At 38.3% G+C, this 26,296-nt stretch overlaps 1 protein-coding gene across 3 annotated transcripts in view; it reads left to right on the top strand.

Moving 5' to 3' along the window:
• The window catches only part of Trim37 (tripartite motif containing 37), a 127,413-nt gene that overhangs the window by 7,552 nt on the left and 93,565 nt on the right, over nt 1-26,296 (top strand). For 2 of the 3 annotated variants that reach the window (XM_050119538.1, XM_050119540.1), the window contains exons 5-11: nt 708-795; nt 4,474-4,596; nt 5,963-6,086; nt 9,181-9,248; nt 14,994-15,118; nt 20,035-20,085; nt 22,428-22,509. In XM_050119538.1, the coding sequence (XP_049975495.1) occupies nt 708-795; nt 4,474-4,596; nt 5,963-6,086; nt 9,181-9,248; nt 14,994-15,118; nt 20,035-20,085; nt 22,428-22,509 (661 nt within the window). The remainder of the gene's footprint in view (nt 1-707; nt 796-4,473; nt 4,597-5,962; nt 6,087-9,180; nt 9,249-14,993; nt 15,119-20,034; nt 20,086-22,427; nt 22,510-26,296) is intronic. The other variant, XM_050119539.1, reaches the window with a different exon arrangement.

The raw sequence follows: 26,296 nt of genomic DNA, 5'->3' as shown, positions 1-26,296 counted from the left end.
TTATGTATACAACATTCTGTCTGTGTGTATGCCTGCAGTCCAGAAGAGGGCACCAGACCCCATTACAGATGGCTGTGAGCCACCATGTGGTTGCTGGGAATTGAACTCAGGACCTTTGGAAGAGCAGGCAATGCTCTTAACCTCTGAGCCATCTCTCCAGCCCCCCAGTGAGGCATTCTTGTTTTGCTTCCAATGAGTCTGGCTGGTGACTGTGACTTGGCCTTTCCTCTTCCCGAATTCTCTTAGTCTGGTTGCATGCCTATACTTCCTGCCTGCTACTGGCCAATCAGCATTTTATTAAACCAATACTAGTGACAAATCTTTACAGTGTACAGGAGCATTATCCCATAACAAGTTGTTTGGAAAGTACTTGTACATATGTATGCATTTGCTTTTGTCAAAAGATTAAGTCTTTATTAAGCAGTAGTGGAATAGCATTTTTTGTATATAGTGATAAAAGGAAGTGGTGTATGTATTTTATTTAGAAATAAATCTGCAATTTGCTTGTTTAAGGTTTAGATTAATGAAAAATGTACTTTTACAATTTTGTCCATGTGTAACTTAACCTAATTATTAGAAGGTGTTGAATGCATTTTACCTTTTTTATGATGCTTTAACCATTTCAAATTGAGAGATCTGTTTGCTTTAGCTTAGAAGTTTCTTGAAAATTATATTTCAGTTTTAACTTTTCTTTTTATATTGTATAGATGTGAAAATCACCATGAAAAACTCAGTGTATTTTGCTGGACTTGTAAGAAGTGTATCTGCCATCAGTGTGCACTTTGGGGAGGAATGGTAAGCAGAACAAATTCAGCATATACCCTTTGGTTTAGATACTAGAAGGCATTGGTATAACTAGTTGATTAGATGGAATTAAGCATCATTTTACTTTGTTGGGTGAAAAATGTTCCTGTCTTATGCATTTTAGAGGTATTGTACCTTCTGCTGTTCCTGAAGACGCTTTTTGGTCAGGAGTGTAGATATAGGATGGATACTGCTTTCATAGCTTAATGTCTATAAAATATGTGTTAACATTTAACTTTTATTTTTCTCCTTCCCTCTTTCCTCCTTCCTTTTTTTGTGATGTTGGCGATGAACTCAGACCTTATGCTTGCTGGGTCAGTGCCATGTCAGTAAGTTACATCCGCAGGCCAGGACCAGTGTCTTTGATTTGGGTACTGGTCAGTTGATCTTTACACTTTAGATGCTTCTAAATGTGAGTGCAAATAGCTATATTATTTAACATTTTTATTTTTTAGTTTCTTTTTCTAATCTTGTTCAGAGGTCCTCACTTTTCCAGGGTTGTTGCCTCCTCCCACCATCCAGCATGCAATCTTCTCCTTGGCTTAAAAGATGGTTTTTTTTTTTTTTTTATTTTGAGACTGGATCTCACTATGTAGAATAGACAAGCCTTAAACTTCAGGTTTTTCTGCTTCAGCGTCCCTAGTCCTGAGATATAGTTATATGGTGTCTGACTAAAATTTTTTTATTTTTTTATTTTTATTGAGCTCTACATTTTTCTGTGCTCCCTTTCCTGCCTCTCCCCTCCCCTTCAACCCTCTCCCAAGGTCCCCATGCTCCCAATTTACTAAGGAGATCTTGTCTCTTTTTTTTTAATTCCCATGTAGATTAGATCCATGTATGTCTCTCTTAGGGTCCTCATTGTTGTCTAGGTTCTCTGGGATTGTGATTTGTGGGCTGATTTTTTTGCTTTTTGTCTAAAAACCACTTATGAGTGAGTACATGTGATAGTTGTCTTTCTGTATCTGGGTTACCTCACTCCATATGATGTTTTCTAGCTCCATCCATTTGCCTACAAAATTCAAGATGTTGTTATTTTGGCTAAAAGATTTTTAAGCCAACCTACCTTTATCAAGTCCGAAGTATTCATAGTAGCCTTTCTAGAAGCAGCTTTTGCTTAATATCTGTGTTCCATTACTTAATAGTCAATTAAGTCATTTATATTTAGTACAACAGCATAAATAGGTTGAGATTGATACAGTAAGAGTTTTTGTTTTGTCCGTGTTGAAGATTCAGACCCCCCCTCCCCATCTGCTAGAAAAAATGTTCTGTCACTGCCCTCCAACCTTAGACTAAAACAATAGATTCTTAGTGGGGAAGTAAAAGTTTATCTACATCAGTTATTACCTAATTCATGTTAATTATGGGACTTGATCATTCTGTGGCTAATAGGCTGTGTGTTTTACAGAGAATATGGCAGGCTGAGCTGGTTGAGTAGTGCTCAGTCAGAGAGCTCTGTCTGAGTTTGTTTGAGTTTCCAGTCTTATGTACTGACTGGAAAAAATTTAAGTACCACTATTTGTTGTCTAAGCTAGTTTTATAAGAGGCTCAAGAGACATCCTCAGAATCAACATTTAAAAATATCCATATCAGGGGCTGGAGAGATGCTCAGAGGTTAAGAACACTGGCTGCTCTTCCAGGGTTTTGAGTTCAGTTCCCAGAAACTACATGGTGGCTCACAGCCATCTACAGTGAGATCTTGTGTCCTCTTCTGGCACTCAGGATAAATATGTAATAAATAAATAAATAAATCTTTAAAAAAAAACCACATCATCTGGGAGTGGTGGCATATGCTTTTAATCCCAGAACCCATGAGGCAAAGATGATTTTTTTTCCCCCAAAACTATAGTTAATGCAAATAAAATAGGACAGTCAAACCTTTTGTCCCACACTGCAGTAAAAAAACCTTAGAAACCTGTTCTCTATAATGAATTCCATGACAGGACGAATTGGCCAGGCAGAAGTCCTTGTGGAGAGATCACAGGAGGAATTTTCACAGGGTAATTCAGGTGTCTGGCCTTGCTAGATATAAGTCCTTCAGAGATTTATAGTGAATTAGGATGGTATTGCAGGTGCGTGTCCTTGTTATATCATAGTCCCTCAAGAAACCAATAGCACCTAAATGACTAAGCAAGTCCAGATATTATTTATTAATCTTAATAATATACTTAAAAAATATAAAATAGTACACATATTCTTTGCCTCTTCCTTAGGTCTCTTCATTGGTTTAGTTTCTTCCCTTTTTAGCCTTTGTAGAGGCCCTTTAAGAGGTGACTGAGAGTTCCTCACGGCTGAAGCTGTGGTTAGCTACAAACCAGCTTATTAAGTTTTGCTACATATCTTCAAAGAATGCCTGTGTCCCTGAGAATTTTCCTTGTAGTTTTTTTTATTCTTTTTTTTAACCAAAAGTTAGTTTATTAAATAACAATAATTCAATACAAATAAGTTTAAATATATTTTATGAAATTTCTATGTTTAAAGATCTCTGAGAAGAATGTAGTAGGACCGGCTGTGCTGTTTTTTTTTTTTTTTTTATTCTTAACAAGTTGTTAATGAATGGGTACGCGCACACATGCGAGAATTAGAATTGGAATAGGAGTTAAGATAGAGAATTAGAACTAAGAAATTAAAGCAGAACTATAAAGAGACATGACTGGAGCCGCAAACATGTGAGTCTTCCCTCAGGTTAGAGCTATCCTAAGATCCCTTTCACTACCCTGAGGCAACCTACCGAACCCTGGGAGGAAGTCAGCAGAACTGTGTTTTGCTGTCTTTCGATAACAAAGAAACTCTGTCTTGAGAGGAAAAAAAATCCACGGTTCATCAGTTTAGAACACTTGTTGCTCTTGCAGAGAACCTGGGTTCAATTCCCAGTCCTACGTGATGGCTTATAAGCATCCATAACTCCATCTATATAGCCATCTATAACTCCAGTTCCAGGGCATCTTCTGATCTCTGTGGGGTACCAGGCGTACATGTAGTATACATACATAGACATTCAGGTAAACCCTTCATACATATAAAATAAATCCAGGGGCTGGAGAGATGGCTCAGTGGTTAAGAGCATTGCCTGATCTTCCAAAGGTTCTGAGTTCAATTCCCAGCAACCACATGGTGGCTCACAACCATCTGTAATGAGATATGGTGCCCTCTTCTGACCTGTAGGACATACAGACAGAATATTGTAAGATAAATAAAATAAAATAAAATAAATAAATATCTTTAATAAATAAATAAATAAATCCAAAACAAAACAAAAAAATTCACAATTTTTTCTTGGAGACCATGGTGGGATGCTTTTGCTAAACAAAATATTTCTGACAGGGTTTCTCTGTGGTGGGCTGTCCTAGAACTCTTTGTAGACCAGGCTAGCCTTGAACTCAGAGATTCATCTGTCTTTGTCTCCCACGTGGTGGGATTAAAGGTATGTTTTGCCATGACTAACTCCATTATTTTTTTAATGTCTAGTATTTACATTTTTGATGGATTTACTACATTTTTCTAGGTAATTTTTTGGGATCACTGGCTTATGTTAAGATGGTGATATAAAAAGCTGAAATTCATTTGAAAATATTTACCAGTTTGATCGTTGTCCATAGAATGCTAAAGAGAAATGTAAATGTAGCTGGAGTGCATGAAACCTCCTCACACTGCTCATATTAACTTCTGTAGCATGGTGGACACACGTTTAAACCTTTGGCAGAAATTTATGAACAGCATGTCACTAAGGTTAATGAAGAGGTAGCCAAACTTCGTCGACGTCTCATGGAACTGATCAGCTTAGTTCAAGAAGTGGTAAGATTACTTTTACATGAGAATAATAACCTTTTTTGATTCTATAATGTATATTATATAATTTATATGTTGAAAGTCATATAGCTTATATGATATATGAGAGTCATATAACTTATATGTCAAGATTTTCAAAGTTCAAAGATTTGATGGGACAATAAACCTCAAATCTCAGTCAGCTTCAAACAGTAGAATTTATACCCATTGCTCTGGCATATAGGGATCAATTGGAGCCATGGAATTGCCTTTTATTTCTTTCTTTCAAGATCAAATGTATTCTTTCTTATTATTGTGTGTATGTGTAACTGTGTGGGTATACTTTTGCTATGGTGCACATATGGAGGTCAGAGGACAATTTTGTGGATTCTGGGGAGTGAACTTAGGTTGTCAGGATTGCATAGCAACTCCCTTAAGGTTTTAAGCCAATTCTCTAACCCAGGAATTGTTCTTTATAGATAGAGAATCAGTAGCAAATTAGAAAAATCTACTTGTTAGAGGGTAAATTGACATCTAAGTAGTGCTATTATCGACACTGTGTGTTTGTTGGGGTAGTGGTGCATGCAAAGGCCTGAAGTCATCCTCAGGTGTCATTCCTCAGGAGACATCCACCTAGTATTTTGAGACAGGGTCTCATGGTGTCAATTTATGGTCAACAATTAGGCAAGGCTGGTGGGCCAGCAAACTCTAGAGACCCCCCTCCCCTTCTTTGCCTCTACAGCACTGACTTCTGAATGTGGATGCTGGTGGTCAAACTTAGGTTTACATACTCATATAGCAAGCACTTCATTAACTGAGCCATCTGTCCAGCCCCAGTATTGACTTCGTAATCATTCAGTATTTAAATCCCCAGCTTTTGGGAGGATTCTGCTTCCAGTGAGTGAAGTATTTTAAAACATTTATTCTTTTAGATTTATTTTTTTGTTTTATGTGTATGAATGTTTTGCCTTTGTGTATGTATGAGCACCATGAGCATGCCTGGTGCCCTTGCAGTTCAGAAGTAGGCTTTGGATTTCTTGGAAGCAGAGTTACAGTTGGTTATGAGCCGCTATGGCTCATTTTGTGTGTGTGTGTACTTATGTACGTACGTACGCCTACTATGACCTGTGTTTGGAAGTCAGAGGACATCTTGAAGGATTTGGTTTTTTTCTCTACTACGTAGATTCTAGGGATTGTGTTCAGGTTGTCAGGGTGGGTGACAGTCATCTTCACCTCCCAGGTCAATTTTCTGACCCCAAATTTACGGATTTTTTTAAAAAAGCAGTTTTACCTGTGCAGTACAATTAAAATTTTGGTTATGAATTTAAAAAAGTAATTAATGGATTTTAAGAGTAATCACAGTGTTTGCATTATGTCCTTGTTTGTCTTCCAGGAAAGAAACGTAGAAGCTGTAAGAAATGCAAAGGACGAGCGTGTTCGGGAGATTAGGAATGCAGTGGAGATGATGATTGCACGGTTAGATACGCAGCTGAAGAATAAGCTCATAACACTCATGGGTGAGTGTGTTTTCTTCTGCTGGAGACCGTGGTACCCTGACCTTGTTTGTGCTCAGTCTTTAAGGAGTGGATTGATGAGTTGTTAGGACTAAAAGGAATCTTAAGATTATAGGCAACTCCATGCTGTATAATCTGGACTACAAATCTGACTTCTATTGAGAAATTATCAAAACCTTTTTCACAGCCTAAATAGTCTGTGAACCTCAGTGAATAGGTAGCTTTTTTTTCTTCTATAACTAAGAAAAAAAAATTCACTATCAGTGTCTCTTTCTTTTATTCTGTCTTCACTAAAAGTGAAATACTGCTGGGTGGTGTTGGCGCAGCACTTGGGAAGCAGAGGCAGGAGGATATTTGTGAGTTCTACAAGAGCTAGTTGCCAGGACATTCTCCAAATTCTCCAAAGCTACAGAGAAACCCTGTCCCAAAAAAAAAAAAAAAAAAAAAGGAAAGTGAAATACTAGGCTGGGAGGTAGAGGCAGGTGAATCTCTGTGAGCTCGAGGTCTACAGAGTGAGTTCTGTGATAGCCAGAGCTACACAGAGAGACCCTGTCTTGGGGAAAAGAAAGAGTGAAATGTTGATGTTTGTAAATATGAGCCATCTTAGCTTTTTCTGAGAGTTTTAAATTCAAGGTATTTGATTTTAAGTAGGTCTTACCTTAAATCTAAATTATATTTAATTATTGCTTACTCTTTGGGTTCTTCAAAGGTTTCTTCATTCTTCTTTCTTGTTTTTTTTTTTTTTGATTATTGTTGGTTTGTTCATTTATCTTTTTAAAGATAGGCTCTCACTGTGTAGCCTCAACCAATCTGGCCTAGAACTGGCTTAAACTGTAATCTTAAATTATGCAGTGTTTTACTGATACAACTAGCTTTATAATTTTCATTATGGCTCAAAATGATATATATAATCCTTAATAAGGTATGACGATATTTTATGCTCTGTTCTTTCCCAGGGTTTTCACTGTATCTTTCAGTTTGGGTATTCATGCATTAGTTCATGATGTTTTCATATTATTAATTTATACAATCTGTCTTCAGGTTGTTTTTTATTTTTTCAAATGTGGTAGTTTTAAAATATTTTGTTTAGGCTGGACATGGTGGTGCATACCTTTATTTCCCAGAACTTGGGAGGCAGAGGCAGGCAGAGTTTGAGGCCAGCCTGGTCTACAAAGCAAGTTCCAGAACAGGCTCTAAAGTTACACAGAGAAACCCTATCTCGAAAAAGCAAAAGCAAAAAGAAGTAGAAGGGGAGAACCAACTCTACATATATAGTAATCCTCAGAACAAACACCCACACATTACACACGCACACAACCCTCCACACCCTACCCACTCCCACCCCCCACAATTAAAAAAAAGATTCCTGCCAGGCAGTGGTGCAGCACACCTTTGATCCCAGCACTCAGGAGGCAGAGGCAGGAAGATCTCGGTGAGTCCCAGAACAGGTAGAACTACACAGAGAAAAACCTGTTTTGTCACCATGCCCTCCCCAAAAAGAAAAGACTCCTATTGTTTAACAAGATGGCTCAGCCAGTAAAGGCCCCGACTGCCAGGCCTGATGATCTCAGTTCAGTTTGCACAGCCCACTTGGTGGAAGGAGAGAACTGACTCCCAAAGTTGCCTCTGACTGCTATACACGTGCTGTGGCATGAACGGCCCTTACCTCCCACAATCAAAAAAATTAAAATTTCCCTCTGTTTTTTCTTGGAGACAAGGTCTTACTAGTTTCTGGCTGTTCTGGAATTCACTATGAAGATCAGGCTGGCTTCAAACTCAGAGATGAGATCCACTTCTCCCTGTCTTCTGAGTGCTAGGATTAAAAGCACCACTATGCCTCTTTGGTTAAAAAAATAATAATAATATTAAGGCAAATAAGCTACTTAAAGTATTTTTGACTTTTAATATGATTTTGAATAATTACCAAATGCATGCTTGCATGTAGCATTGCCTTTTGTTTATAAGTTTTCCTCTTTAATCAACTAAAAATCAAGTATATCAGCAGTTTAGGTTTTTAAAATTTAGTTAAGAAATATATGTGTGTATTTGTGGTATATGCATGTGTGTGTGAATATAAAACTTTGTGCATATGTAGTGGATAAAGGTTAAAGTTTGGGGTATCCTTCCCAACCCCTTTTTACAATTTTTAACTTTTTTTTTAAATTTTTTTTTAAATTTTTAACTTTTTAAAGAAGATTTATTTATTTTTAATTTTGTGTGGATATTTGTACATGTTAATGCGGTGCCCAAAGAATCCAGAAGAGGGCATTTGATTACCTCCACCTGGAGCCGGAGTTGCTAGTTATGAACTGCCCTGACAAGGGTGTTAGGAACCAACCTTGGTCCTCTCCAAGAGCAGTACATATTCTTAACCATTGAGCTCTTTCTCCAGTTTCTCCACCTTACTGTTTTGGGACTGTATTTATATCCATCACTGAGCTTGGGATGCTGTTTTGGGTGTCCTGACTGATCACTGAGTTCCCAGGGATCTCCTGTTCCTTTCACCCTCCAGCCCTGGAGTTACAGGCACATACTGCTGTCCTTGCCAGGTCCTAATGCTCCTGGAGCTAGTACTTTACTCATGGAGCCAGCTCCAAGGTCTCTTGATGTCATAATTGAACAACTTCTTGAATTAGGGTTCTTTTTCAGTTAAATAATTGACTTTGCCTTTGTGTGGTTTTTAAAATTATTTTTTTGTTTTATTTTGTTTTGTTTTTTTTTCGAGACAGGGTTTCTCTATGTAACTTTTTCACAGTTACCCTTTAAAAATAATACATTTTGCAGGGTGGTGGCGGTGTACACCTTTAATCCTAGCACTTGGGAGACAGAGGCAGGTGGATCTCTGTGAGTTCAAGGCCAGCTTGGTCTACAGATTTGAGTTCCAGGACAGCCGGGGCTGTTCCACAGAGAAATCCTGTCTCAAAAACTAAAAGACAATTATATTCAGCCTCTTAAAGCTCTAGGAAAGTAATTGGGGTAAGTAATGAAGTTTTTCTCAGTTGCAGTGGATCTCTTTTAACTGAGTATGTTCATAGGACACTATCTCCTTCTTAAGTCTGTAGTCAACCTGAATGTTGTTTTTTGCTCTTTTAAATAGGTCAGAAGACATCTCTTACTCAAGAAACAGAGCTGTTGGAATCTTTACTTCAGGAGGTAGAGCATCAGGTGATGAAATACATTTGTTTATGTGCTGCTGAGTGAGCATTAAATATTAAATAGAATGAAATAGTCTTTGCTGAGCATGGATTATACAGCTGTAATCTCTGGGAGGCTGAGATAAAAGGACCATGAGTTTGATTCCAGCCTATGCTATATAGAACTTTTGAGGCCATCCTAGTCACAAAGTAAGTACCTAGACTTCATCTTAAAAAATAATATATTTATCTTTTCTTTATTCCTATTCTGTCTGTCTGTCTATCTCCCTATCTACTTATGTATGTATTCATCCATTTATCTTCATTCATTGATTCGTTGATATCATACAAATGACTTTTGGCACAAAAGTCATTTTGTTTTCTGAGGGATTTGATCATAAGGTGTGGTGAACTGGATGAGATGTCCCATATCGTTAGGCATTTGAATTAGTCCATGGTTGGTAGTGGTGTTTGGGGAGTCTTAGGAGGTGTGGCCTTACTGGATTAAGTGTATGATTTATGGTGGACTTTGAAGTTTAAAGGCTTCCACCAACCCCTTACTCTCACCTGTGTTTGCGCTGTCTGCTTCCTGTTTGTGATTGGAGATGTGAGTGCCTAGCCCTCAGCTTCTAGCTCTAATTGCCAGGCCTTCCTGCTGTCATGCTTGCCTGTCGTGTTGGTGATGGACTGTTCTCTCTCTGGAACTATAAACCCCAAAGGAAACCCTCCCTTTTATAAGTTTCCTTGGTCATGGTGTTTTATAACAGCATTCGAAAAGTAACTAATACACAAGGGTAAGATACTGTGCTCTATTTTAAAATATTCCCCACATCCGGACGGTTCTGGCACACACCATTAATCCCAGGAAGACAGAGGCAGGCGGGTTTCTGAGAGTTTGAGATCAGCCTGGTTTATAGAACTGATTTATAGAACCCTGTCTTGGAAAAGAAAAATTCCCCCAGACCCTTTGCTGGAGTAATTGGTAGGAGGAGATAGAAACTGTGGCATCAAAAGATTATGTGCTGTAGTGGAATTTTTTTTTTATAGAGAAGGTATTATCTGATTGTTAAGCTTTCTAGATAAGGTTTATAATATGTCAAAATAGGAAAATAGAAGTTTTTTTTTTTTTTTTTTTTTTTTTAAAGACTTGGAACTTTCTATGTACACCAGACTGGCCCCAAACTCTCAGATATCTGCTTGTCTCTGCCTCCTGAATGCTGGGAATTAAAAGTATGTACCACTACCATGCCTGGCTAGAATTGCTTTTTGTTGGGAATAGCCCACAGACATTTGCAAATTTATAAAAGGTAAAATTTTTCCATATGACTTAAATGATAGCTTTAAGATAGATGGTTATTGCCATTTACCTAAATGTATTGATTTTTTCCTTAAACTTAGCATTGAGAAAATACCTGTCGTATTTAGATAATAGGTATGGCTTTAGATTTGAAAAATATTTTAAATACATGTGTGGGTATATGCATGTGAGTGCTGGTGCCTGTGGAGGCCAGAGGGGAGCGTCAGGCTCCCTGCTGTATTTGTAGGTGGTTGTGTGCCACCCAGTGCGGGTGCTGAGAACTTTACTTTGGACTTCTGCAAGAGCAGTATGCACTTTTTAACTGCTGAGATGACTCTCCAGCCCCATTTTAGATGTTTGGGATATACCAGTGAACAAAATGGCAAAAATTCTTGCCTCATCAAATTTACTGGGGTCAGTTAAGCATAGCAGAGTAAATAAAACATAAATACTGTTACATTCACTTGTCTCAAATTTGTTTTTTTCTAATGCTTGTTTTAAAGGTGTGTGTGTATGTGTGGTAGATGTATGTTTGATTGTTCACATGGTTCTGATAGTTGAACTCGGGTCAGAGGAGTAAGCACTTTTACTAGTGAGCCACCTCACTGGCCTAGATAGAAATGCTTGTGTTTTTCTGTGTACCTGCTATGCAGCTGCCCCTCAGGGATCTCTTTAATGGAAATTTTCTTCTTTTCTTGTGTTGAATCTTTATTTCTTGGTTTCTGTGGCTACTATAGACTTGGTTTATTCATTTGCTTTGGTTTTGCACTTCCAGTAGCTTCCCAGGATAGCTAATCAGAATGAACCTTTTATTTCATGTCTGAAAACATTTTTATTTTGTCATTACACTTGATTGACAGTTTGGCTAGTATTTAGTACTCTTATTTTCATCTCAGTACTCTCATTCTTGTTAGTTTGTTTGTTTGAGACGGGATCTTGATACATACCTAAGCCCATGGTATCCTGGAACTTGCCGTATAGCACAGAAGGCTCTCCCTCTCATGATCCCCTTGTAATTTCTATTTGCCTGTGATTGATGGTGTTGAGAATCTTTTCTTATGTTTACTTGCTGTCCATATTTGTTAAGTTCTCTTTAAGTTTTGGCCTATAATTTTATTTATTTATTTAAGATTTTATTTATTATGTATACAATGTTCTGCCTCCATGTATGCCTGCAGGCCAGAAGAGGCACCAGATCTCATTACAGATGGTTGTGAGCCACCATGTGGTTGCTGGGAAGTGAACTCAGGACCTCTGGAAGAGCAGCCAGTGCTCTTAACCGCTGAGCCATCTCTCCAGCCCCCTTTTGTTAAGTTTTTATAACTCTTTCTTGTTTATCTCAGCTAGAGTTATGTTAACTTTTTGTTACTTGGACAAACTAAGAGAAAGAAAGGCCTATTTTCACAATGTTTCAGAGGTTTTGGTCCCTGGACCAGCGCCTCTGTTGCTTTGGGGGTCATAGCAAGGCAGTATGTACATCATGGTGCAAGAAACACGTTTTACTTGGACTGGGAATGAAGAAAGTGGCCAGAGTTCCAATATGCCCTTCAAGATATGGTCTAACCTTGATCCATTGGGCTTCACCTTTTCCTTCTTTCCTTCTTTCTTTCTTGCTTTTTGTACTTTGGGGTTTTGCCTGCTTGTATGCCTGTGAGAATGCCAGATCCCCTGGGATTGGGGTTAGAGTAGTGAACTGCCATGTAGGTGCTGGGAATTGAACCCAGGTCCTTTGGAAGATAGCCAGTGCCTGAGCCATCTCTCTAGGCCCAGGCTTCACCTCTTAAGTGTTTTGTCACCTCCAGTAGCTCTATAGGTTGGTGACATTCTGTAGCACCTGCCCCTTTGGGTAAATTGAATATCATTCATAGAGAACTTAAAAGTTGTATTTGTTTGCTATAGCTGGAATGACAGAATCCCACTGAAAGGGTTCTTGAACAACAGAAATCTTCTCATAATTCTAGATTCAGGCAGTTCAAGACCAAAGCACTATTGGGTTTTGTTTTTTCTGAGGTCTCACAGAAATATTTGTGTGCTGAGAGCTCTGGTTGCTCATTTTAGCTTAATCAGCTCATCCTCATATACAGTTGAGGACTAGAGGTTTGGGCCCACATCATATAAAATTGTAGATGATAAAAGATACAGTTCAGTCCATAATAATACACAGGTGGTGTTGTGTGTGTGTGTGTGTGCTATAGCTGTATTGGAACTCACTGTGTGGGCCAGGCTGACCTTAAACTCACAGAGATCCTCCTACCTCTGCCACCCGAGTGCTGGGATTAAAGGTGTGCACCACACTGCCTGGCCAATAATACATAGTTTTTCAAAGCTGCCTCATGGTCTTTATAAAAAGCCAGTTGAAACAAGCAGTGGTGATACTATTCCAAATTATAGTGTAAAGTGCTAGAACTTCAGACTGGTTTTTCTGAATTCAAAATCCATAGTCTTTTTTTTTTTTCTCAATTCATTTTATATATCACCCACAGTTCCCCTTCCCTTCTCTATTCAGAGAGGGTAAGGCCTCCCACGGGGAGTCAAAGCTTGGCATATCAAGTTGAAGCAGGACCAAGCCCGTCCTTGTTGCATCAAGGGTATTGGCTTTAAAAAACTAGTTCATGCACCAGGCATAGATCCTGGTCACACTGCCAGCAACCCCACAGAAAGACCAAGGCACACAACTGCCACCCACATTCAGAGGCCTAGTTTGGTCCCCTGCAGGCTAGATTTCATTATAGATGGTTGTGAGCCACCATGTGGTTGCTGGGAATTGAACTCATGACCTCTGGAAGAAGAGTCATTGTTCTTAACCTCTGAGCCATCTGTCTAGCCCTCCAGCCCACATTTCTCATTCTTTATCTCTGACTTTAATATTTTAAGAACTGATAAGATTGGTGTGTGATATATGTGTATGACATCAGCATTTCTAGAGGCCACATTTAATTAGAAATGCTTGTTGTTAAAGGAGTATGTGCTCATTAATATATAAAGTAGTTTAACTGTATCAGTGTGAAAATATATTCGCAGTTGCTTTTTACTTAACCCTAAAATAGGAGAGATTTTATTAAAATCCCATAAGTCTAATGATTTAGTTGCTAAATTGCAAATAAGCCTAGATTCTGCAGTTTAATTTTTCAAACCCACTTTGCAATTTAAATTTTTTCTTTAAATTTATTTTATATGTATGTGATAATTTCTGCTTGTGTATGTACCACCTGTGTGCCTGGTACCAAGGAAGCCAGAAGAGAGTGCCAAATCTCCTGTAACTGGAGCTACAGAAAATTGTGAACCACCTTGTTGGTGTTGGGAACTGAACCTGGGTCCTCTGCCAGACCAGTGAATGCTCTTAACTACAGAACCAACTCTCTAGTTCCTATTTATTTTTAGGTAGAGTCTCATGTAAGCACAGACTGATCTCAGTTTCCTTATAGAACTGTAGGATATCGTTGAATTTCTAATCCTTTACCTCCCAAGTGTGTGCTAACAGACTCAGTTTCTGCTCAGCTCTGGTTAAACCTAGGGCTCCTTGCATGCTAGGCAAGAACTCTTACCAGCCCATTTATATCTCTGCTCCTGAAAGTTATTATTTTCTTTTTCTTTTTTGGATTTTCAAGACAGGGTTTCTCTGTGTAACAGTCCTTGCTGTCCTGGAACTAGCTCTGTAGACCAGGTTGGCACAGAGATCTGTCTGCATCTGCTTCCTGAGTGCAAGAATTAAAGGCATGCACCACCAAGGCCTGACTATTTTATTCTTAATTTAATTTTTTCACTAAATAACCAGATTAGTTTTGTAATTATTCACTGTTTTTAATGTTATTTTTAATATATTTTAATTAAAATATAATTATATTATAATTAAATATAATCACTTGCCTCTTTTCCTTTGTTTCTTCCATTTCCATCCTCTCTCATGTCTCTTCCCTTCTACTACCAAGCTTCCCCACATTGGTAACTCCTTTTTCTTTGTTATATAAAAACACACCCTGTTGAATACATTTTTGTTGTTTGTGTGTATGACTTCAGGACTGAACTTTGCATTGAAAAGCCATTTAGGGGGCTCATCCCTTGGAGAGGCTAATTCTTCTCAACTGTCTTCAGTTTCCTGGCTGCTCTGAAACTGACTATGTAGACTAGGCTAGCCTTGAATTCACAGATATCTGCTTGTCTCTATCTTCCAAGGAATAAGATTAAAGGTATGCACCACCACACCTGGCCTCAATTTTTCTTAATTAAAATTCTCTTATTTATTTGGGGGAAGGTTTTACTGTGTAGGCCTGGCTGACCTGGATCTTGATATGTAGACCCAGACTGGCCTGGAACTGCTGTGTGGACCAGTCTGGCATAAAACTCAAACAATTCTTCTTCCTTTGTATCCCAAATTCTGGGATTAAAGGTACAGGCTTTTACACCTGACCCATTAGAAAATTTTGAAGTGCCATTGAAGAATATTTTTGTTGGTTGAGATACTGTTTTTTCCTCCCACAGTTGCGGTCTTGCAGTAAGAGCGAGCTGATATCTAAGAGCTCAGAGATCCTAATGATGTTTCAGCAAGTTCACCGAAAACCCATGGCATCCTTTGTTACTACACCTGTTCCACCAGACTTTACCAGGTTAACAGTTTAAAAATTTTATTTTCATTTTAAGTTTGAATATATAAAGGTATGCACTTGAATAAGCTATTTTTTTCTTTTCCTTTCTTTTTATTAAGCAGATCAAATATAGATTTATTAAGGAAACATGAGAAAATATCCTGGAGAATGGAAGTGGCTTCAAGAGATACCGAATAAACTATTTTTCTCAACTCATTAAGAAATAGTCTCATATAGCCAAGGGTAGTCTTAATTAAACTCACTAAGTAACTGAGGCTGGACTTGAACTTCTGATTCTCCTATGTCCACCTCCTAAGTGTTGGAGTTACAGGTGTGTGCTAACATTACTAGCTAACCATCTCCTTTTAAGGTACTGTTAATAATCACAGTGATATAATCTGGTAAACTCATAAATCTGATCTCAAAATGAAAGGCCTCTGAGATGTCCCAGTGGGTAAAGGCTCTTTTACTTCATGTCCTGAACTGGTTTACCAGAATCTACTTGGTGGAAAGAAGAGCATAACTTTTAAGACTGTGATGGCCTCACACTTTTGGTTGTAAAGGGAAACTGAAAGGGAATTAGAATGTCTCTTTAATTAAAGCTCCATTTTCCATAGAAAACAACTATCTTACTGACTTCATGGGTGTCTACACTTCCTGTCTTTCCTTTGTATATGGGTTAGGAAGTGGTTTCTTAGTGCTGTGGTGCTCTTGAGGGCCAGAGGACAGCTTTGATCTAAGGAATTGAATTCTTAGGGTCTGGTTTGGCAGTAAGGGCCTTTACTGCTTTGCCCCCTTGAAGGCCTAGTCATTCTTTCTTTATTTGCCTTTTAAATTAATGTGTATCTTGTTAATCAAAACTTAAATTTAGATAGGATACCAAAAAGTTATAAAGGTGACTTAGTATCTCCAGATTTTAAGAGAAGTGGAAGGAAGCAATTAATAGAAAAAGCTTGCAGCTGGTTGGTGGGGCACGCCTTTAATCCTAGTACTTAGGAGGCATAGGCAGACAGATCTCTGTTAGTCCAAGGCCAACCTAGAAAACAAAGTGAGTTCTAGGACAGCCAGGACTGTTTGTTACACAGAGAAGCCCTGTCTCAAAAACAAACAAAAAACAAAAAAAGAAAAAGAAAAGAAAAAGTTTGCAATCTTGGTACCTTTTTTGATTTTCAGTTTGGGCCAATTCTTCAAATTCTTTTCAACACCATATGTAGAGTCACACTGTGTCATTAAACTATTAAAAATGAATTTTTATTACCCCAGAGACAAGGTTTTATTGTGTAGTCTTCACAGGTCTAGAACTTGCTGTATAGAGCAGGCTAGTCTCCCTCTGCCTCTTGGGTGTTAGGATTAAGTTTGTGCACTACACCTAGTTTAGATTAGTGGTTTTTTTTTTTCTTTGTTTGTTTGTTTTTGTTTTTGCTGTAGCCTTGGCTGTCCTGAAACTCACTCTGTAGACCAAGCTGTCCTCAAACTCAACAGAGATCCATCTTCTGCCTCCTGAGTGCTGGGATTAAAGGTGTGCTACACCATTTCCCAACTAAGTGGTTCTTATCAGCATAACCATCATTTGGGATTCTCTTAAAAATTGTTCTGTGGTGGCACACACCTTTAATCCCAGCACTCAGGAGGCAGAAGCAGTCGGACCTCTGTGAGTTCGAGGACAGTCTGGTCTACAGAGTGAGTTCCAGGATAGTCAAAAGCTACACAGAGGAAACCCTGTCAGGGTTGCAGGGGAAGAGAGAGATGGCTGAACGGTAAAGAGAGCAGAATTTCATCCACATGACCCTAGTTGAGTTCCCTGCACCATATCAGATGGTTCATAGCTACTTTTGATGCCAATCTCAAGGGAGCAGTGTCCTTTCTTGGTGCTTTTTTTCTCTGAACCTCTTCCAGGCAGCTCTTCTGATCTCCAGGAAGAGTGACTCTCCAGGTTCTGTTGTTTACTCTTGGAAGGAAGAGGCCTAGTGAATCTGGTCAGCTACAGGGACTTCCTGAAGCTATTTTGAATTATTTACTCTGTTTTAAGGCACTTTCCTGGGAGATGTCATATCTCAGTCTTGGAGGAAATTGCTGCATGATACTGCATCTGCCCTGGAAGAGCCTTGTCATGAGGCCGGCTAGTCTAGTCGTGAAGCTTTAGTTTGTTTGTTTGTTTTTGTTTTGTTTTGTTTTTGTTTGTTTTTCATTTAATACTTTATAGAGTGTAGTGGTGCACACTCTTAAAATCTCAGCACTTGGGAGACTGAAACAGGATGATTGATTATCCTGGGCTATGTGAAACAAAACTCATAAAAGAATGGTCTAGTGTATATGAATGAAAATTTTACCTTGTTTAGACAAGGAAGTGATTTCAGCCAGAATTTAAAGCGTTGTTTATTATCGGGCATTGTAATGAGAAAACAGCTTAGGTGTCCTCAGAGAGGACATAAAGATAGAGGAGATTGTCAGTCTATAGTCAGGTTTAGATATCTGGGAGGGATGGTCAAGTTGGGAAGGGAAACTAGATTTTATGCAGCCCTTTGGGTCCCCTCTCCCTTTGTTCGTGGTGATCTGATAATGTTAGTGATCTAAACATTTAAAGGTATGTTACTTGCAGATTGCCAGGATAGAGATAGTTTGAGGCTACTTTCCCATACTCTGTGAAAAGAGATGAATTGACACTCCTATGGTGTGAATCTGTTTATAAGGACCAGAGTCATTTCAGGAGGACAGATAAGGGAACCGATGAAATGCTAAAGCAGTGCTGAGACAGAGATCCTAGGATCAAGGCTGGTCTATGCTCTATGCTGTGCAACCTGTCTTTACAGAAGTTCCATAGCACTAATCCGTTACACTACTTATGTGTGGAACTTTGTGTATTCAGAAATACACATGTTCTGTGCTGGTGGGTTTCTGGCAACAGGACACAAATGTAGATATAGCTGGGAAGTGGGAGTTAAGTTGAGAAAATTTCTCTTTGTCATTGGCCTCTTTAGGACATTTTCTTGGTTAATAATTGATGTGAGAGAGTCTTGGCTACTGGGTAGTGCCACCCCTTGGCAGGTGGTCTTGGTGGTCTAAGAGCAAGCTGAGTGAGCCACGGGGAGCAAGGCAATAAGCAGCACTCTCCCATGGCCTCTGTGTTAGTCCTGCCTTCCAGGTTCCTGCCCTGAGTTTTCTGCCTTGATTTTCCTCAGAGATGGAGTAAAATTGTAAGCTAAATAAAACCAAGTTGCTTTTGGTCATGGTGTTTATTACAACAATAGAAACCATTAAGACATAGAGAAATATCACAGTCTCCAAATAAATGAATTTTTTGTGCTCTGAATCTGGCTCACAGCAAAGACAACACATGTCAATGGAATAAGCACATAGCAAAAGAAACAGCATATAGATCAGACAACAGGATAGTTTACATTTTGGAGGATATAGTGAATTGGTGGGTAAAATGACCAACATATGATTATATATTATTTTGGGTGATAGCCAAAAACATTTCTTTAGGTTGAAATTTGAAAACTGTTTTTAAGATGATCCCTTTAGAGTTCTCATTAAGTTTATGGTCTTTTAAAAAATTTTCCAGGTACTAATTGCATTGGTCTCACTAATTGAGGTTTTATATGTTGAGTGATAGAATACATAATTGGGAAACATTGGAGCAGGCCTCTGCATATTTGACTTCTTATGAAGGAGTAGGCAAGAATCATCGGGCATAGATCCATAGAGATGTGGCTGGCATGTGTGCCTTCTAAGAAGTGCCAACAGCTGCCTAGGGATTTTATAGGAGTGCTTGAGAAGGTCAATTTGGATAGGTACTATGGATAACACTCATAGGACAAAGTACATCTTCTTGCTCTGGAAAATATGTGATATATGGATAATTTCCTCTTTTATTGTTTTTGGGATAGGGCCTTATATAACCTAGGCTAACCTCAAACTTGCTATTTAACTGAGGCTAGATTTCTGCTGCTACCTTTACCTTCTAAAAACTGCATGCATGATTGCCTTATCAACTTTTGATAAACTTTAGAATTTTTTTATTTGTACTAAACATGTTCTTGCAAATCACCAATTACTGTAGATATAGTCTATCTGAAGGTATGGTGAAAATGATTTTCAGTCTATTTTGTTCAATTTATAATCATACCAAACTTATGGCAACATATTATAATGTTGTATATATTACAATTTTATGTTAAATGATGTTTTAATGACAGTGCCACAAACTATCCCCATGGTCTCAGGGTAGTTGACTGCAAGATATATTATCCTCTAGCTCATCCTATGTTTACAGGTTAGTTCTTTTTAGAGAAGATTATATGGAATTTAGACTAATTGATGTCATCCTACCTTTCCAAGAATGTCTTACTGTGCTAACCCATATCAGTTATCCCCTCAATTATATATTCTAATCTTTTAATAAAAGTGTAGGAAAGCTATAGCCATAGCTCAGTGATAGAGTTGATAGAGTTATTGCCTGACATGCTTGAGGGTTCCAACAAAATAACCAAAGTGTATAGGGGGTATTTGCTAGTAAATAAGCTTGAAGTAAATATTTGTTGTATTTTCATTCTAATTAGAAACTCGTTATGGTTTATGAAGAACTGCTTTGATTTAATGCTCTGTTTAATCAAGATTTTGAAATATTTTACAGGTGCTACTGCTGTCAAGTTTTCAAGATAATTCCAAGGAACTTACTTTTTAAAAAAATTTTATTTCATTTTTATTTTCGAGACAGGGTTTGTCTGTAGCTTTGGAGCCTGTCCTGGAACTTACTCTATAGACCAGGCTGGCCTCGAACTCACAGAGGTCCACTGCCTCTGCCTCCTGAGTGCTGGGATTAAAGGTGTGAGCCACCACAAACAAAGCTTTTTTTTTTTTTACTTTATTTTTTAACTAAATGTAAATTGTAAATTAAGGTCATTGATTTTTTTTTTTCCTTTTGTTCTTTTTAGTGAATTGGTACCATCTTACGATTCAGCTACATTTGTATTAGAGAACTTCAGGTAAGAGGTTTTAAGAATTCTGGGTTTTTCTTGTGTATTTGTGTGCAGAAGTAAGAGACAAGTGGTCTTATGTGGTAAGATGAGCTAATAAGGTCCCTGACTAAAGTTTCCTGTTAGAAGCAGAGCTGGTCTGGAGAGCCCATGCTGGGCGTCATTTCTTATCTCAGAGGGAAGACATGTTTGGATTTCAGAGTTTAAAATGTTTGCACATAGAACTGCATGTGGTGATGCACAACTTTAATCCCTATACTCTGGAGGAAGGGGCAGTCAGATATCTAAGTTTGAGGGTAGTCTGGTCTACAGAACAAGTTCCAGGACAGTCAGGACTACAAAGAGAAACCCTGTCTCAAAAAAACAGGGAGAAAAATGCATATAGATAATGAGATATCTTGGTTATGTAAGATTCAATCTAAAGCAAAATGTATTTCTGTTTCATGTATACATTATAACATATAACCTGAAGGTAATTTCATAGAGTATCTTCAATGGCTGTGCATGAAGTTGGGAATACAGTTTTCTACTTGATGACCTCCTTGTTCAATTTCTTTTGGTTTTGCGAGGCAGGGTTTTTCTGTAGCTTTGGAGCCTGTCCTGGACCTAGCTCTTGTAGGTTAGGCTGGCCTTGAGTTCAGAGATCTGCCTGCCTCTGCTGCACGTGACAGCACTGCCAGGCTCTTTGTTAGATCTTTAAAGTTTGTTTTTTTAAGATGGGGTTTCTCTGTGTAGCCCTGGTTGCCTGCATTTTATTCCTTAGACCAGGCTTGCCTAGAACTCAGAAATCTGCCTGCCTTTACATCTTGAAGACTATGATAAAAGGTGTGTGCCACCCTTGCCAGCTTTATAAATATATTTTTAAATTTTACTTTGTTTTATGTGTATGGGTGTTTTGCCTTTGTTTGTGTATGTGCACCATGTGGATACTTGGTGCCAAGGAGGCCAGAAGAAACCATCAGATCTCCTGGAATTAGAGCTGCTGTGCTGGGAATTGAACTTGAGTTCTCTGGTAGTGCAGCAAGTGTTCCTAACTGCTGAGCTATCTCTCCAGTTGCAAAGGAATTTTTTGTTACTGTTTTTGTTTTTCGAGACAGAGTTTCTAGGTGCAACAGCCCTGGCTGTCCTGAACTTTATAGACAGGATTTCACTATATACCCAGCTAACCTTGGAACTTCCTATGTAGACCAAATTGGAATTAAAGGAATGCACCATTGTACTGGTCTAGAAGTAAATATATGAAATCACAAAGACTATAAGAGACTTCAAGGACAGGACAAAAAAGGGAACTTAAAATATGAGATCTTTGAGAAATACTGGGAATAGGTGTGCTGGTAACTAAAAAGCCATACTTGTGCCATCTGTTATTCCCCTGTGGTGGGGATGGGTGGTGGTGGTATGTGTGTTTAGTATATGCTTGTATGGCTTCATGTGTGGAGGTCAGAAGACATCCTTAGGTGCTACCCATCCTTTTTGTTTTTAAATTCTGTGTGTCTGTCTGTGAGTATACACAAGTGTGAGTGCAGTTTTCAAGGAGTCCCGGAAAGGGTGCCAAAGTCCTTGGAACTGTTATAAACTACTTAATACAGGTGCTAGAAACTGCACGTAGATATTCTGAAAGAACAATAAATGTCCTGGAGTCTTCCCAAATGCATTAGGCTGGCAGACCATCAAGACTCGGATGCATATGCCTCCATTTTCACAGTTTGGACATTGCCAGTGCAAGCCACCATTCCTAGCAGCTTTTAACTTAGTTTGTGGGGATTGATTTAAGTACTTGTGCTTGCGGAAGGCCTTAACTGAGTTGCCTCCTCAGCAAATTTTGTCTGTTTTTAATGGTGTAGTTTTGTAGCTAAAATCTTGCTGAATTTCCCCTACAAATATTAAGGGTTGACACACATTCTTATTTCGCCATTAAAAGAAATGTGCTATACAGAAATTATCTGTTTCGTTTGTTTAATAATTTTTGGTGCTTAATATTGAGCTAAGACTGCACATGCTAAACACATGCTGTACCATTAAGTTATTCTCCCATGTTTTGTAAAAAATGCTTACTGAAGCAGAATTAAATTTGGAATACTTAGTGGTACTCTGTTTTCCCTTAAATGGCAATTTTTGAGTTTTTGTTGGGTTTTAATTATGAAGTAAAAGATACTGCTAAATATTTCGGTATCATTAGTGCATATGTAAGTTCCTCCAGGCTTATTTAGAGAGTCTGACTTGTTCAGTCACCTTCTGTTGTTCAGTATTTTACATATTATTTTAAGGTATGTAGTTGCTTTTTGGTTTCGCTTGTTGCCATTTCACAATAGTTTTGATGTTGGAATTTGGTTGGTTTTCTTTCTTTTTAGCACTTTGCGCCAGAGAGCGGATCCTGTTTACAGCCCACCTCTTCAAGTTTCAGGACTTTGTTGGAGGTTAAAGGTTTACCCTGTAAGTTTTTTATATTTCTAAATTTTCAACTTAATTTTGAGATTTGCTTTAATTATACTAGTTTACTTAATAGAGTATGGAAACTGGCAATTTTCTGTTTATGCCATTTATTACTAAATATGTACTAAGTGTGTTAAATATGAATACATAAGCTCCAACATCACTAAATTTTATTTCTAGTTTATAATGAGATAAATATGTGTGGAAGACAGTTTTAGGGACTAGAGAGATGGTTCAGCAGTTAAGAGTGCTGTTGACTCCCGGGACCCATGTGGTAGTCATACTACCATCTGTGACTACAGTGTGACTCCCTGCACCCATGTGATCTGTGACTACAGTTTGACTCCCTGCACCCATGTGGTAGCCCACACCATCTGTGACTACAGTTTGAAGGGATCTTTCGCCCTCTTCTGGCTTCCAAGGGCACCAGGCACACATGTGGTACACATATATGTAGGCAAAACCTTCATACATATAAAATAAAAAAAAAAATTTTAAAAAAGTTTAAATTTTTTTCCCCCTGTGTAGCCCAGGCTGTCCTGGAACTCTCTCTCTAGACCACACTGGCCTCAATTCAGAGATCCACCTACCTCTCTCTCCCAAGTGCTGGGTTTAAAGGCTTGTACTACCATGTTGCCTAGCTATATTTTATTTTAATTTCTATATTTTATTTTGTATGTTTGAGCGTTTGCTTGCTTGTATGTAGGTGCATCACAATGGTACCTGGTTAAGAGGATGTTGGATACTTTGGAACTAGAGTTACAGCTAGTGGTCAGCCACTATGTAGGTGCTGGGAATTAAAAGTTCTTTAAAGATCATGAAAAGGAAAAAAAGATAACTTAGAGTTGTCTTGTAGCTCAGTTGCAGAGTCCTTATCTGCCATGCAATACCCAGCACCCCCCAAAAAAATCACAGGTACTAAAAAACATTAAAAAAATGTTGATTGGATTTAACTGACGGTTGAATTTTAAATTAAATTTAAATGAAATAAAAATTAAATACTAAATTTTAGATTAAAGTAAATATTTAAATTAAAAAAATTATTTTAAAAATTATTTTTATATTTTATATGAATGAGTGCCTATATGTGCCCTGTATGTATATTTGTGCCTATATGTATATTTGTACCCCTTATAAGCATAGTGCTCTTGGAGGCCAGAAGAGGGCATAATAGTAAAATATAATCAAATCAGAAGTTTACAACATCCTGCAGATGTTGTAACTGGAACTGGGCTTACGAGTGGTTATGGCCCACCCTGTGAGCGCTGAGAATTGTACTTGGGTCCTTTCCATGAGCAGCATGCTCTTAATCACTGAGCCGTCTCTCTAGTCCAAGCCTAGACAGGGTCTTACTATGTTACCCAGGTTGACCTAATCCTTAATCTGTAATATAGGTTAATCTAGAGCTCATGATTCCTCTGCAGTAGCATTCTGAATTCTGGAATTACCATGATGCCTAGCATTAGGTACATTCCTTTAGCAAGAATTAGTGTTCTTTTATTATGAAATGTCTTGTGTTTCCTTTTGTGGTATTGATGGTCATTTTCTGTGTCATTTAATGGTTGTAATGCTTTCATAGTGAGATGTTTCCCTTCTATTATTTGGGTACCTACTATCACCCATCTCTCTCTTTCTCTTCCAATGTTTTTGTCAGATTTTCTTCAGAAAGCTACAGGTTTAAGTATTATGAACTATTGGATCTTTATACAATCTCACTGATTATGAGTTAGTGCACATTTCTTGCCACGATTTTAGTAGATGTAAGTGATTCTAGCCATTTCTTTTACTTCTCGTGTAGGATAAGTTAATCTAGGATCATTCTGTGTATTTGTGACTTTATGTCATAGTCACATCATTTTTCCCATTTTTTCTTGTAATTTTTTTTATTTTATTTAAACTTTTGAGCATTTATTATTTTTATGTGTATGGGTGTTTTATCTGCCCATGTGTATCATGAGCCCCCATGTGGGTGCTGGAATCAAAACTATGGTCCTCTGGGTGGGCAGCCAGTTTCTGTTAGGGGCTCATCCATCTACCCCGCCCCCAAAAAAGCATGAACAACACGGTGTGGCTTCAAAGCTTTTCAACTTGCTAGGCACTATTCACGAAGAGCAGTCTGTTCTTCACAAGCTGACAGTGCAGGAGGTCTTCCCAGCCAGGGGTTTGTTTCCTCAGCAACCATGGAGCATTTACTTCTTTGAAACTGAAAGGACATTTCATGAATTTTGCCAAGTATGTCTGTACATAACCATACTTTTGGTTCTGACTGAGTTTATAATGATATAGCAAGCAAAGTTAAAGAGTAAATAGCAAGTTGCAGATAGAGAGATGGAGAAAAATAGTAAAATATCATCAAATCAGGAGTTTAGAACATCCTGCAGATAAAATAGAGTAACGTGACTGAGAGAGCAAACAAATTTAACATCTAGTTGGAGGCATAAAGTGAGCTGCTAGAGCTTAGTGAACCAGTGAGTTTATTGGAACTGGAGAAGTATAAATGAGGCTTTGCTTAGGAGAGAGAGAGGTGGGTGGCTCAAAAGCAGCTGCATCACTGAAAAGCCCACAAGTGCAGAAGTTGCATCCCTCGAGCCCCTTGCATGTCTTGCGGGCAGTGGAATTGTGGGAGAGTCATCTTTATGCAACAACTGTTTGCTGCATCAGTAACCATGAGAGAGGGCTTATGGATTTTTTTATTTGTTTTGTTTTTTAAGACAGAGTTTCTCTTTATAGCCTTGGTTATCCTGGAACTCACTGTAGACCAGGCTGGCCTCGAACTCACAGAGATCCACCTGCCTCTGCTTCCTTAGTACTGGATTTAAAGACGTACACCACCACCACCCAGCTGAGTCTTAGAAACTTTAATGGAGCTCTCCAGGGTGGTATGTTTCAATTTGGAGTACATGGCAAATTCCAACAATCTGGAGGCAGAGCAGAGACAGGTAGATTTTTGTGTTTGAGACCAACTTGGTCCATGGGTTAGTTTAGGGCTAGCCAGGACTAAGCAATGAGACCCCCATCTCAATAACAAAAGCAGAGGCAGGGTTTTGAGTTTGAGTCAAGCCTCAGTCTTATAGTGAACTCCATGCTAGCTTCCCCTAGTCCATGAGATCCTGTCTCAAAACAATCAACTTTGAAATGCTCAGCTTTTTTTTTTTAAAAGGCTCCTTTTTTTTTTTCTTCCTCGCTTCTGATAGGTTCTATTCTACATTCTGTTTCTCTGAATTTGACTCTTGTAATACTTAAGTGAAATGAATCACATAGTAATTTATTATGCCTGGCTTATTAGGCCCATCATAATGAGCATTAATATTCTTGTCCTTAAGGTTCATCTTTTATTTTTGGTAGCATAGAATTTTCATTCATTGATAAAGACGAATCCCAATATGTGCATTTCACATTTTGTTCATGGATTTTTTTTTTCTACTGAGCCATTGTTCTACTCCCCTCCCCCCTTTTCTTTTCTTTTTCTTTTTTTCCCAAGTTCCCCCCAACCTCCCCTTCTCACTTTTCTCTCCCCATCTCCCCTTACCTCCCTCCCCCCCTAATCAGGAGGATAGCTATATATTTTTCTTTGGGATCACCTTATTTAGCTTCTTAAGGAGATCAAATTATAGACTCACTGACCTTTATTTATCTCTAGAAACCAATTATGAGTGAGTACATCCCAAGTTCATCTTTTTGGGTCTGGGTTACCTCACTCAGGATAGTGTGTTCTATTTCCATCCATTTGCATGCAAAATTCGAGAAGTCATTGTTTTTTACCGCTGAGTAGTATTCTAATGTGTAT

This window comes from Alexandromys fortis, unplaced genomic scaffold, assembly GCF_014885135.2.
Source record: "Alexandromys fortis isolate MF-2015 unplaced genomic scaffold, M_Fortis_MF-2015_v1.1 scaffold_173, whole genome shotgun sequence".
Lineage (NCBI taxonomy): Eukaryota > Metazoa > Chordata > Mammalia > Rodentia > Cricetidae > Alexandromys > Alexandromys fortis.
Note: the sequence above shows the minus strand (reverse complement) of the source record. Positions and strands in the feature narration are given on the sequence as shown.